Here is a 15,471-nt window from a genome sequence, read left to right as displayed (position 1 = left end):
ACTATGTATTAAGCTATGACTTGGTGTTGAACTTTACTACTAGGGTTCGAGGAAGTACTTAACTTAGCTCTCACTCCTAATGTGCCAGTTACCGCTGCCTAGTGTCTCACAACAATGTTAAAATAGAACCCTAGTTACCTAAGTTGTTAAAAACGTTTAACACGAGAGTTTATACATAAACAGTAAAAAACTTGAGATTATATTAAAAAAAAAATTTAATTAATACAGATAAACACCCGAGTTGTATGTTGTGTCACCTTTAATATCCTGAACTTATATGACGTTATAAAACTTGTTTACTTAAAGTTGGTCCAAAAGGATTGGCCGGAGGGGGCAAGGTGGGCGACGGCCATGACCTTGGGCGCTTCCGCTGCCACCTCCACCCCACGCAGAGACGACCCGTCCGTTTTGTCAGGCTTAGTTAAACTATATTATATGATTGGTTTATGTTCTAATGAAAAGCCAAAAGGGTAGTCAAGATAAAGCCCTAATTGTTAATTGCAAAGAGTTGTTACTTTAGTGACGATTGAATAATTTACAGCACAAAAGCCACCAATAATAATATTTTCAAACGTCACAAATGGCGTTCTTTCCAAGTTCGGCAATTTGGACAAGGAAAGCAAGTGGGTGTTTCTTTATAAAGGAATAACATACAATAATAATAAGATTACTCTAAAGTCATTGCCACTTATTTGTTTTTAATCAAATTATATAATGTCTTACGTATGTCCAACAACACTTAATTTATTCTTGTGACGACAACAAAAGTTGGTTAATCCTAGAAACATGATTTTAAATTTTTAAAACGTTTTAAGAAACAAAATGGTTGTAGTCACAAAAATTAAAAATGATTTTGTTCTCTATTTTAGCATTATTATCATTGGATTTTGTCATACATGATTATCTCACATACTCTCCCGCAATAACCAAAACGCTAGGGAGTTTATATTCGGGTACCAATACTATTTCCCAAACGCGGCATGTCACGGCCTATACAATATTTATAGGCCTATACGATATAGACCTACATATAGAGGTATAAATGTGTATGACAATGTTTTTAGATTCGGCCCGGGCGTCGACCCAGACGCCTTACCGGATCAAAGGTCGGACTAACCCGAGAAGGTGGACCGGTGTTTGACCCGGATGGCGCCATAAATAATGTAACTATCTATATATAATTCATATGCATATAAAAAATAATAATAACCAATAATAATAAACTTTAATGTTTATTTATATTTTTTAAATATATATGATTTATGATTGATCAATGTTAATGAAGCTTGGTTGGTTGGTTTATGGGTAATTATTAGAGTTTCTATCTTCGAAATGACCCAAGTTTAAATCCCGGCATGCACATTTCTTTTTGAATTAAATGAAAATTTGGTTTTACCGGTTCACCCGCCGGGTCAACCGGTCCGGGCCAACCGCCCACCCGCAAAACCGGCCGGGTTTTTCAAAACTACTCAAATACACTGACCCGACCTGGTATAGAGTCGGGTTTCGGTCCGACCGGCCGGGCCTGGCCTGGCCGGGTTTCACAACACTGGGCGTATGACATATGTCTATACAATGTGAATAGCCCTATAACCTGTATAAGTACCCATATAACCTGTATAGCTTTATATGAATTGTATATCTAATAGGTCAACATCAATTAGGTGAAGACCAAGACCTAACTTATAACTATAACTAGGAGGATTTTGTATTATACACAATCATAGATTTTATTTTCCTTTTCTTTTTGTTTTTTTTTTTGATGTTATCCGTAATCAATTTCGACACCCATCAAATGACACATATCAAAGGCAAAAACAAAGTTCACAAATGTAGTTTTAGATTTGCCAAGTGTCTACTTAAAAGGGCCCAAACTCACATTAGTCATACACATTTACTATTTTCTTTTGTTTCCACAACCCACTACTTCACCGACTTAAATACATAAAATTAAATCCAAATCAATAATATATTAGTAACACTAGAAACTAAAATTGCATTTTTACATTATAGGACCTCTTTATCTTTTGATAGACACACAAGTTCCTTACCATTGTAGTACGGGGTACGGACTTTTTCCGCTTATTTTTTTTGAACGACCAACGAAAATTTATTAAACATGAAACGAGCCTAGGAAAAGAAGCTAGACCTGCAACAACCCAAAACACAACAAAGAAAACAAAAACATGTTACAAATGAAATCTCCGTCGTTTCTCCCATGTTAACGTTACCGTCTTCAGCCTATTCTTCACCACAATAAAACGGTCACCTTTTATTTCCTCTACCAAACTTTCAAGACGGATTGATTTACAATTTATAAATTTGAAAAGATCTCTTTGTATATAACATTTGAAGTTGAATTTATAGTTTTGCATCTTTATCCAATATTAATAATTTTAGGTCTCGTTTGCTTGTTACACTTTTTTAAACGTTTACTAGATATTTTTTCATATTGTTCCCAATTTTTTTACAATATTACAAATTCTTCAAAAATTATAGTTCTACAACATTACAAAAAATACAAATAATTGAAAAAAGATGGAAAAAAGCTTAATCCTGGAAAAATTTATAGGCCTCGTTTGCTTGTTACACTTTTTTAAACGTCCAGAAACATCAATAAATTTTACCAATGTTTTGTTTTTATAAAAAAATATCTTGAACAAATAAAATGATATTACTACTGACACACCATTCATAAAATCAGTTAACACATCTATTTAAATAAATATTATCCCAGACATGTCATTAAAGAAACTATAACAAGATCCACAAAAGATAAATTATATAATTAAGTAATTAACCTCAAAGTAAAAACACACGCCATGAATCCATTGTACAGATTTCACCTGAACGATTGTATGTTATCTTATTACATGCGTAAAACTTTTCAATACGCGAAAAAACTTTCGAAAAATGAAAGCAAAAAGATGCCGAAGCAACACTCTGGACAAAGATTGGACACCCTGAAAATAAGTGAAATACGTTAATCTCAAATAGTATTCACCTAAATAATATTATTTAGTAGGCTATATGCCTTATAACTTATAAGTATTCATACCTGGCTGCGGGCTCTAACTAAGTGCAGGATTGGTGACGGGTTCGGGCTGCAGGGCCTTCTCCACGATCTCAGCCTGCTCTCTGCCGTGAACGGTGTAGAAACCTGTTGCAGTTGCAGCAGATGGGGCCCGGCCCACATATTTGACATCATCAATAGTGCCTCTATTGAGTGCCTTCATGGCGGTTGCAAGGCGTGGGGCAATGTAACTGTAAGCTCCCATATTCATTGGCTCCTCTTGACACCAAACCACTTCCGCATCTGAAACATCACACAAAAAATACATAAGACATATTTACTCCTGCATTTGAACACGTATCCAAACATGAAACACCCTCTAGAGTTTGAACTTACTTGGATAACGCTTTAGTTCACGCTGGATGAGATCATATGGGAACGGGCAAAGCTGTTCAACACGACATATTGCAATATCTTTACCATCAACCGACTTCCTTTTTTCGTCTAGTTCATAATAAACCTTCCCTGAGCAAAGAACTAAACGCCTAATCCCTTCTTCAAGATCCGAGTGGTCGTTTTGGTCCTTAATAAGTCGTTTAAATCTGGTCCCTTGTTTATCAAAACCAGGGTGACCTTGAACATCATCAAACTCGGATAGATTTGACTTGCAGTCTTTGTGACGAAGCAAGTTTTTGGGAGACATTACAACAAGTGGCTTACGGAACTCCCTATGCAGCTGAAATACAATAATAATATGTAAGTAACAAATTTTATTTAAAAATTTTAGTTGCATAACATAACACTATGAAGTCTATAACTTCACCTGTCGACGTAACACATGGAAATAATTTGCTGGTGTTGTAACGTTAACAATCTGCATATTGCATGTTTGAATTTGGTTGCGTAGTGATGGATCCATCTCGGGTATAACAAATGGATTGTCATCACTCATCTGTTATCACATTTTACATTAGAGACCGAGTCAACAATAATTCTAGAAACTTCTAAACCCTGAGAATGTTAATACCTGAAGAAAACGCTCAAGTCTTGCACTTGAGTGTTCGGGTCCTTGACCATCATAACCGTGAGGTAGCAACACAACTAACCCGGTCTGGCGGAGCCACTTAGCCTCACCACTGCTCAAGAATTGATCAAATATCACTTGGGCCCCGTTTGAAAAATCACCAAATTGAGCTTCCCATAATACCAGTGAATTAGGATTTTCCATTGAATAGCCCAATTCAAATCCCAACACACCAAACTCCGAGAGAGAACTGTATACATAACATGAGTATCAAGACGAATGTATTGGTTTTGTAAAAAAAAACAGTTCATGTATAATAGCATGATTTACCTGTTGCTTACAGTAAACATTTCCTCATCTTGATTCATCATTACATGATCCAACGGACAGTAATGCTCCCCTGTTTCTTGATCGTGAACAACAGAATGCCTGTGACTGAAAGTACCTCTTTCGACATCTTGGCCACTTAATCTAACATGGTTTCCTTCCACCAGTAATGTTGCAAAAGCTAGGGCTTCTGCAACTGCCCAGTCAACACCTTCACCGGTCTCAATCATCTTATAACGGTCTGCGAATATCTTCTTAACTGCTCTGTGTGGTTTAAAGGTTTCTGGAAGTGTTGTAATTGCCTTCCCAACATTTTTCAAAATCTCGGGTTTAACCCTGCAAAACAGCATGAACTTGTTAAAAACGCCATGTTACTTAGTGTGTTATGTTCACATCTGTGCAAAGAACATTTTAAAAAATACCCGGTGTTACGAATACGTGAAAGTTGTTCTGGAGATTTAAATCCAGTCCAGTAAGCCGAAAGCCAGTCTCGTCTTTGAGGGACATAATCCTTGCTGGCAAGAAACTCTTCGTTAAGAATCGCAGTAACCTTGCTTTGTATTCTATCAATATCTTCTTTTGTCGCCTGCCCACTTTCTAGAAGCTTCTTCTGGTAGATTTCTAGTGATGATGGATGATTCCTAATGATCTGTATCAACAATTACTACTCAATAACCTTAAAAGAGAGAAGAAAAAAGGAAGATTTAGAAACACTTTAGATTAAAAACTGACCTTGTACATTTTTGGTTGAGTAAAAGATGGTTCATCAATTTCATTATGCCCAAATCGACGATAACAGACAATATCAACAACAACATCCGAGTGGAACGTTTGTCGCCACTCAGCTGCCAGCTCACAAGCATGAACAACTGCTTCAACGTCATCACCATTAACATGAAAGATCGGAGCATTTAAAGCTTTAGCGACATCAGTACAATACTGTGAAGATCTTCCTGCTTGTGGGTCAGTAGTAAAAGCAACTTGATTGTTGACAACAATATGAATGGTCCCACCAGTTGTGTAATTTGGAAGACCACTTAAATGCAGTGTTTCATAAACAACACCTTGACCCGCAAAGCTTCCATCCCCATGAATCAAAATACCCATGTTCTTTGTTCTATCAACATCATTTGAGTAATACTGTTTTGCTCTTGTTTTCCCAATCACAACAGGATCTACAGCTTCTAAATGACTAGGGTTTGCAACTAAAGACAAATGAATTCTCTTTCCACCACGTGTCGGCCGATCATAAGAAGTCCCAAGATGATATTTTACATCACCGGTTCCCGTGTAAAGCCCAACCTCATCAACCGGCTTCGTACCACCACTAAACTCACTGAAAATTTGTCGCAACGGTTTTCTCACAACATTACCTAAAACATTTAATCTTCCTCTGTGAGACATACCAATCACAATGCTTTCAACACCAAGATCCGCTGACCTGTCAAACATCTCTTTCATTCCTGGGATTAATGTCTCACCACCTTCAAGCCCAAATCTTTTAGCAGCTGTCCATTTAGTAGCTAAAAAGTTTTCGAATTGAGTACTCCAAATTAGTCGGTCAAGAATAACGTCACGACGTTCTCTATTATACTGAGTTGGAGTCGGGGTCTCGATTTTATCTCTTAACCAATTACACCGTTCACGATCAGCAATGTGCATGTATTCATAACCAATGTTTCCACTATAAGCTTGTTCAAGTCTGGTTAATATCGATCTAAGAGTTTGCACGGGTCGGTTTTCTGATAAAAAACCAGACATTCTCCATACACCAAGAAAAAACTCACGGTCTAAATCAGCTTCACTGAAACCATAAAAAGCAGGATCCAAATCATCAGGAATCTCTCTTTTTTCAAGACCCAATGGATCTATTTTGGCTTTCATGTGACCATAAACTTGGTATGCTCTAACAAGCAACAACAACCGCATACTTTCTTGAATTGTTTGGCCAGATATTCCAGGTGATGTGGCAGCCGTGCCCACAAAGTTCCTGAAGAAGTTGTCCCATGACTCATCAACACTGTTGGGATCATCTTCCCAAGCTCTTTGAAGTTCTTCCAGGTAAACACTGCTTGTTCCATCTAAAAAGCTATCTGTTAACCTGGAAAGTGGAACAGCTCTAGGGACAGGTGCAGATTGTGCTTTTGACTTAAAGACTGTTGTGTGAAAATGACGGCCTTCTGCAGGAAAAATACTCTTTCTTGCGACATACGATCCACTTTGTGTTAAGGTTCTTCTGATTGCAAGCTTTGCCACACTAGATCCAGCCCTAAACCACGTCATTTTCTTCAAATTTCAAGTTCTCAGTTTCTTAAATGATCTCAAAACACTGCAAAACAAAAGAAATAATAGAAATTTTATACCCTCAACAAAATCTCACAAACCTAACGACCATTTACATAATTCAAAATGAATGATAAATCAAACAAATTTCACGAACATTTAATCACGGGCCCCATTGGTGTTTGGATGTTGGAAAAAAATTAGAATGATGCATACAATTCTATAAGTTATATCTTAGATTCCTTACCTCATACTTATCCTAGTTGGTTAATTGTCACGATCTGAATACGGAGTTTAACAATGGATAACTTAACGATAGCTATATTATTAAAAATGTCTCTTTTATTGTATATGATTAGTGATTTAACATGCAATCATTACTAATTTGACACCTCAACAACTTAGAGTTGAGCAATAAACGAACCAAACATATTTTCATATATTTCTAGACTTTTATACTTCGATTTCATGTTTAGACAACTATACCTCCATTTCATGTATTTCAAAACAAAAAATTTTACCCCAGTTTGGTTTTGGTTACTAGCCGAAACTATAAATCCTAACCAAAAACCGACGAACTACCCAAATTAACCAAATCGATTTTGGTTTATCGGTTTCGGTGGATAATTTTGCAAAACCCGAATTTCAGTTCAGATTCGGTGAAGTGGAATAACATAACCAAACCAAACCAAACCAAACCAAACCGATATATGCTCACCCCTACTGGAAGTTGTCATTATCACAGTTAAGTAATGAACTACTTGCTCTAGCTATACTGTTATATATAAATATCATAATATGTTCTATTACAAATAAGTTTGCATCAACAAATTCCATTGATCTTCCAATCCACAAAATGAAAATCATCATCATCAATTATTCATATATTACTTTGTTTCAGCATCTATTAACACTTTAATAAACTTCATCAGCAACAAAATAGCGCATGTGTGATCCAAGTATTGTTCAATTACAGAGTGATCAACAAAAATGATAACATCTCAAATCAGAAACTAGGTCTACGAGTGAAATCATAAACTAAACCACAATTTCTAGAATTCTAACCTAAGAACTTGTTTACCCATTTAAGTTTGAGAATCAGGAATTAGTACAGCCAAAACGATGAAATTAAAAGATAATAATAGCTGCTAATTGAAAGAAACAGTTAAAGTGAACAATGAAACTTGAATGATGTAATCATTACCACCTCGACACCATGACGTTGTCATTATCACAAGTAAGTAATGATCTACTTGCTCTTGCTATACTGTTTAACATTAATATGTACTGTTACAAATAATTCTGCATCATTAGATGCCACTCATCAATTATGCACTTACTACTTTGTTTAAGCATCTATCAACAACAAACTTCATCAACAAAAAAATAGCACACGTGATCCAATTATTGATCAATAACACAACTCAAACAGATTCATTAACAAAACCACTAGAAATCTCAAATCAAAACAAGATCTACAAATAAAATCATAAACTAAACCAAAATCTATAGCTTACGAACTAGTTTACGCATTCAGAATATAAAATCCGGAACCACTACAACAAAAACAATTATAATATGACATAAAAATAGCTACTAACCGAAAGAAACAGTTAAATCAAACAAGGAAACTTGAATAATGCAACCATTACTACTTCGAGACCACGACAACGTCATTATCACAATTTAAGTAATGAACTACTTGCTCTTGCTAAACTGTTTCAACATTAACATGTGCTGTTACAAATAATTATGCATCAACAGATGCCGCTATCAGCCACTCGTCTTTCAATCCACAACTCAACAATCATATTCATCAATTATGCATATATTACTTTGTTACAGCATCTATTAACACTTAAACAAACTTCTTCAGTTCATCAACAATAAAATAGCACATGTGATCCAAGTATTGTTCAACAACAGATTGATTAACAAAAACACTAAAATCTCAAAATCAAAAACTAAATCTATTATTAACTCATTAACTAAACCACAATTTCTAGCTTATGAACTAGTTTACGCATTCAGGTTATATAATCCGGGACCAGTACAACAAAAACGATGAAATCAGGACATGATAATAGCTGCTAACTGAAAGAAACAGTTAAATCAAACAAGTAACTTAAATAATGCAAGCATTACTACTTCGACACCACGACGCTGTCATTATCACAACTAAGTAATGAACTACAAGCTCTTACTAAACTGTTTTAACATCAATATGTACTGTTACAAATAATTCTGCATCACATATGCCACTCATCAATTATGAGCATATTACTCTGTTTCAGCATGTTTTATCACTTAAATAAACTTCACCAACATTAAAATAATCCAATTATTGATCAATAGCACGTCTTAAAGAGTTTGACTAACAAAATCACTATAAATCTCATATCAAAACAAGATCTAAAAACAAAATCATAAACTAAACCACAATCTCTAGCTTACGAACTAGTTTACGCATTCAGGTTATATAATCCGGAACCAGTACAACGATGAAATCAGGACATAATAATAGCTGCTAACTGAACGAAACAGTCAAATCAAACAAGGAAACTTAAATTATGCAAACATTACTACTTCGACACCACGACGCTGTCATTATCAAAGTTAAGTAATGAACTACTTGCTCTAGCTAAACCGCCTAACGTTAACATATTCTGTTACAAATAGTTCTGCATCAATAGATGCCACTGTCAATCACTCGTCTTTCAATCCACAACTCGAGAATCATCATTATTAACATTTACGCATATATCACTTTGTTACATCATCTATTAACACTGTAACAAACTTCATCAACAACAAAATGACACACGTGATCCAATTATTAATCAATAACACGCCTTACACATACTGATTAAAAAACGCTAAAAATCTTGAATCAGAAACTAGATCTACGAACTAAATCATAAACTAAATCACAATCTCTAGCTTACAAACTTGCCTAAGCATTCAGAATAAAAAATCAGTTACCAGTACAACAAAAACAATGAAATCATGACATAACAATAGCTGCTAACTGAACGAAACAGTTACATCAAACAAGAAAGTTTAAATTACGCAATCGTTACTACTTCGAAACCACGGCGCTGTCATTATCACAACTAAGTAATGAACTACTTGCTCTTACTAAACTGTTTTAACATCAATATGTACTGTTACAAATAATTCTGCATCAACATACGCCACTCATCAATTATGAGTATATTACTCTGTTTCAGCATGTTTTATCACTTAAATAAACTTCACCAACAATAAAATAATCCAATCATTGATCAATAACACGCCTTAAAGAGATTGACTAACAAAATCACTATAAATCTCATATCAAAACAAGATCTAAAAACAAAATCATAAACTAAACAACAATCTCTAGCTTACGAACTAGTTTACGCATTCAGGTTATATAATCCGGGACCAGTACAACGAAAAAAAAAATTCAGGACAATAATAGCTGCTAACTGAAAGAAACAGTTAAAATCGAACAAGGAAACTTGAACTATGCAATCATTACTACTTAGACACCACGACACTGTCACTATCACAGTTAAGTAATGAACTACTTGCTCTGGCTAAACCGTCTAACATTAATATATACTGTTACAAATAATTCTGCATCAACAGATGCCACTATCAACCACTCGTCTTTCAATCCACAACTCGAGAATCATCATTATTAACAATTACGCATATATCACTTTGTTACATCATCTATTAACACTGTAACAAACTTCATCAACAACAAAATGACACACGTGATCCAATTATTAATCAATAACACGCCTTACACATATTGATTAAAAAACGCTAATAATCTTGAATCAGAAACTAGATCTACGAACTAAATCATAAACTAAATCACAATCTCTAGCTTACAATTTGCCTAAGCATTCAGAATAAAAAATCAGTTACCAGTACAACAAAAACAATGAAATCATGACATAACAATAGCTGCTAACTGAACGAAACAGTTACATCAAACAAGAAAGTTTGAATTACGCGATCGTTACTACTTCGACACCACGACACTGTCATTATCACAACTAAGTAATGAACTACGTCTAACATTAATACATACTGTTACAAATAATTCTGCATCAACAGATACCACTGTCAACCACTCGTCTTTCAATCCACAACTCGAGAATCATCATTATTAACAATTATGCATATATCACTTTGTTATGGCATCTATTAACAACAAAATGACATACGTGATCCAATTATTAATCAACAACACACCTTACACAAATTGATTAACAAATACGCTAAAATCTCGAATCAGAAACTAGATCTACAAACTAAATCATAAACTAAACCATAATCACTAGCTTACGCATTCAGATTTGAGAATCAGGAGATAATAATAGCTGATAATTGAAGGAAACAGTTGAATCGAATAATAATAATAATAATAATAATAAGGAAGAAGAGACTACAAACCCTAGCTTTGCAGAAGAAGAAGAAGATGTGAATAATAATCTAGAGACGGAGATCGGTCATTACGTTGAAAATGAGTGTTTATTGAATGTTGAATTAAGACCGACTAACTAAAGAACAAGTTTTATGTGGCGACGACTGCGCTTATTCTATTCCCGATTTCAAGGGTTCATATTTCAGAATATATTATTATTATTATTATTATTATTAGACAAGATTTTTATAGGTAAAATATTTTCTATTCTTGGTCAAATAAAGTTACTGTCTATAGTCTTCTTTTTACCATATATAGTTTTATATACCCGGACGGGGACGAATGATGAATTTTTGTCATTTTGAATTTAAGAGTGTAAACGAGCCGAGCTGTGTCTGACCTTGACGAGGCTCGAGCTTGTCTCGTTTTGATTTATGAGCATTTGAGCTCGAGCTCGGCTCATGTGGTATTTTTTCAAGGTCGGCCTTGGATCGGGCTTAACTTGTTTATTATGTATTCATTAATTGATATACGTATTTTTAATAATTTATATATTTTAAGAACGGCTAAAGCTCGGGCTCAATAACTAAATGAGCTTTGTTTGAGACTCAGGTTTGGCTCAAGCTCGAGTAGCTTGGCTTATTTGCGTCCCTACTTGAACATAATATCTCCGACCCTTTCGTATTTTATAAGCTTGCCATTGACGGACCACCAACCTAATTTGCATTTTCACATTTGTTTTTTAGTCTTGCATTTACTTTGTATGTTCAACTACTAAAACTCAATACACGTGTATTGTGCTTCTATGTTATATGTTTTCTTAATTTCTTCACACATGTGTGAGACACAAATGACACTACAATGTTTGAGTTTACCATGTTAGGCAATGAATCGAGACAATGAGCAGGGTCGCCTCCTAGCCCAGCTCGCATCAGCATTCTTCAAGGGCTTGCTTTTGCGAGAGGCCCCAAAATTTTAAATTATATATATATAATTAAAAATTTTAAACTAACAAATAAATTAACGCACTTAAGATTTTAAGACCATTCCTTTTATTTTTTTAACCCACTTAAAACAAATTAAGAGGGCCCAATTAAACAATTAAAAGATTATCCCATTAAATATGGTCTGCATAAAACCCACAATGGAGAATAAAGCCCACATCAAACCCACCACCATCAAACATACTCATTCATTACACACATGATTACTGTTAGCCCGGTTAAATGTCATGAGAGCACATTCTCTCAATTCATTTATCTTTGTTTTGTATTTGTTTATCGTTACAATAACTTTGTTTTGTTTAACGTTATCACAATAATCATCAATCTTCAAAAAAAATGTATAACAACCTCTTTTGTTGTAACTTTGTTTTGTTTAATGTTATCACAATAATCGTCAATCTTCAAAAAGAAATGTATAAGAACCTTTTTTTAGTACTCGTATGGACCTTTTGTTGCTTAACCCTATCTATTATTAAAAATATATATAATTTTATCGTCTAATTGTTCCTTTTTGGTCTTTAGTTATAAAGAAAGTGTATTCGAAAATTAATATAATTTATTTTGTATTTAGATAAATCAATAGTTTACCGGGCCAATAAATATAAAATGATATTGATCATTGCCATTAAGAGGAAATACTATCCATATAAAGAAGAAAATTTCAACTTATATGCGTATAAATAGCTTTTCATTGCTCCCAAAAGTAATTGGCGTTACATAGTTGGTCGTTCAAAAAAATTGAGGATATAAATGAGCAAATTGACATGCATATAACTATAAGCAACCTTTCCATAGTCCCAAAAGTAATTGAAGACACAAATAGAGATTTTGAATTGGTTTAGAGATTTACTTCTTGATAAACCCTATATATCATGAGATTGACTTCAAATAAATAAATATATGTACAAACATATATTAAACAACCATGTGACATCATTTTTGCAGGTTTAAAGGCAGTAAGGGACGGTAGACACCGCACCGGAGGGGCATTATGGGGTGGGCGGTATTGGGTTAACATTGGAAGAGGCTGAGAGGGTGGGCGTTATGGGGCAAGGGCTGATGTGGACGGGGGGTTAACACTTCCGATGTTAATCCACAACAAACAACCTAAATAGGGTTGTTCAAATACCTCATATTTTGAAGCTCACTTGAAATTAGGTAAATAATAAATAAATTAAGCTTGCAGTGTATAATAATTGCATTTACGAAGTGACGAGTAGACTAGGCAAAAAACATACACCTTATATGAAATAATTTGACCTAAGCGCTCAGTTTGTAAACAAGTTGAATCGAGCTGACTTGGTTTGCAAATCATTCGAGTTATTTCAAGATTTATTTGTAGAAAAAGGAAAAAAAAACACTAAAGACCAAAAAATAAAATAAAAATTGTAGTTTCTTAAATATATTGAAAATTAGTGGTGAAGTGATGGTACCATGGTTTTATATGAAGAACTGATTCCTATTTGAGGCAAGATTGATGGATACATACAAAGAACCAAAGTGATAAATGTAAAGTTGAAAAGTCTTGAAAACCAATGGAGATCTATAAATATGCCAAATGTGCGACGTGGTAGGCAGGAAAACACTAGTGAGGAGGTATAGAAATGTGACACGTGACACTTAAGATCTTGCTTTATTAGAGTAGGAAGACGCGCGAACATTATATTGTCTATTAACAAATTAAGAGCTTTAAATAGATAAATAAGTGAAGGGTTATCATATTTTGTCTTTCAAAAGTTTAATGACAATGTTACAACATACAATGGTAGATACACAAGTGTCACAATATATAGCCATGAATCTTGACAACAATTTAACATCAATTGGTGAAAATTGATCAATCACAATTGTAGATTCAGGTTTTACATCCATTAATGTAGACAACAAGAATTTATCTAATGATATGGAAGAGATAGTGGAAATGAGAATGAGGCACATGAGCTGTTTGATGAGATGCCAAAGTCAATATTCCCAAACAAGAAGGCACTATTCTCTAATTAACAATATGCAGGACTCACAAGCAGGTCGGTTCAGGGAGGTTCGTATCACGTCTCTAAATGGGTTAGGGTCGATTCAAAAAAGGGTTATTTTGTTTCATGTTGGAACGAGTTTCAGGTCAAAACGAGTTGGTTTAAAAATGGTTTTTATGAAATTAATTTGCATCTAAGCTTTGCTTCTGGTTTTGGGCACCGGTTAAGCACGTTTAAAGATGTAAAAATGAAGTTTAGTTTAGTTATTAATATGAATAAGTGAGAAAAAATTTAATTTCAAACATGCTTATCGTAAACAAGACCAATTCACTACGTTGAGTCTCTTAGATTTTTAAAATACCAATTATTCACGCTAGTAGTATTAATCATATTGATTAAATATAGAACAATAATAGAGAAATCAAATTTGACGTCTCAATGTGCATCGATGTGAGATGTCCTACCAAATACGACTCCTTAACTACCGATGTCTTGTAAACGAAATTATAGGGCTTTAATTAATTTACATGTTATCTTATATCCCAGTAAATATTTATGCTACAAATCATATATACATATATAATTGCTACAAATTTTTATGTAGTCAATCTGCCAAACAAAAAGAAATATAATAAACGGGCAATTTTATGTCATTTCAACTATAATAGTAGTTTAAATTCACTGCAAATTCTTTTAATAATCCTTTAATGTTTACTGCATATTCTTTTTAAATTAAAGTAACAGTAAACAAAACCATATGAATTCAGCTATAGATTCCTTCATAAAAACATATTTAAATAAACAAAAATTGAAAATGCAAATCGATTCAACAACATCAACTGATTCAACACACGGTAAACCGCAGCCATGAGAGTAGAACTGAAGCTAATGTGTACCATTATTTGTGTTTGTTAAGATTTGTTCATACATGTTTGTTTATATCTGTTCAATTATGTTCATTCAGGTTACTAACGAACGGACATATACGGATACGAACATGTTTATTTTTTTAAACAAATGCACATAAACAGACACGAACGTATTTATTTTTTAGACGAATGAACATGAACACAAATATCTGTCCGATTAAGTGTTTGCTTGCCACTTCCACATATGTATAAATACTTTGAAAACAAACTCTTACCAACTAGAATCCAAGCTCCAGACTGCATGTGTGTTGAACCGGTCGCACATATTCTTAGAAAATCTCCAGTTTGTAGGCTTTCACCAATTGTTGACCAGAGTTGACTTTTCATTGTTTTGGCTCGTACCCACCATAGTGATGATTCGCTGGTACTCTTACACTAAAAGGTAGAACAGGGGTGTAAGAGGTTTCGTGTTTCTGCAACGATTGCAATAGCAACGGCTGCGCAGACACAGTTTTGTCTTCTTTGGACTTTAAGATTGTTTAAAAGGGTGGTGGCTAA

The 15,471-nt window shown here is 34.2% G+C and overlaps 1 protein-coding gene across 1 annotated transcript; it reads right to left on the bottom strand.

Moving 5' to 3' along the window:
- Positions 1-2,745: 2,745 nt before the first annotated feature.
- On the bottom strand, positions 2,746-11,131 carry LOC143569008 (uncharacterized). Its single transcript, XM_077055022.1, has 9 exons — positions 11,100-11,131; positions 5,097-6,693; positions 4,787-5,013; positions 4,368-4,700; positions 4,041-4,287; positions 3,837-3,965; positions 3,410-3,749; positions 3,059-3,316; positions 2,746-2,963 (listed from the first exon to the last, which is right to left on the bottom strand). The coding sequence occupies exons 2-8, from the start codon at positions 6,645-6,647 to the stop codon at positions 3,072-3,074; spliced, it is 3,072 nt and encodes a 1,023-aa protein (XP_076911137.1). The 5' UTR covers positions 6,648-6,693; positions 11,100-11,131; the 3' UTR covers positions 2,746-2,963; positions 3,059-3,071.
- Between the last annotated feature and the right edge of the window lie 4,340 nt (positions 11,132-15,471).

Source organism: Bidens hawaiensis, unplaced genomic scaffold (genome assembly GCF_021521415.1).
Source record: "Bidens hawaiensis isolate Kalapana, Puna unplaced genomic scaffold, B.hawaiensis_p1.1 tig00001236_1, whole genome shotgun sequence".
Taxonomy (NCBI): domain Eukaryota; kingdom Viridiplantae; phylum Streptophyta; class Magnoliopsida; order Asterales; family Asteraceae; genus Bidens; species Bidens hawaiensis.
Note: the sequence above shows the minus strand (reverse complement) of the source record. Positions and strands in the feature narration are given on the sequence as shown.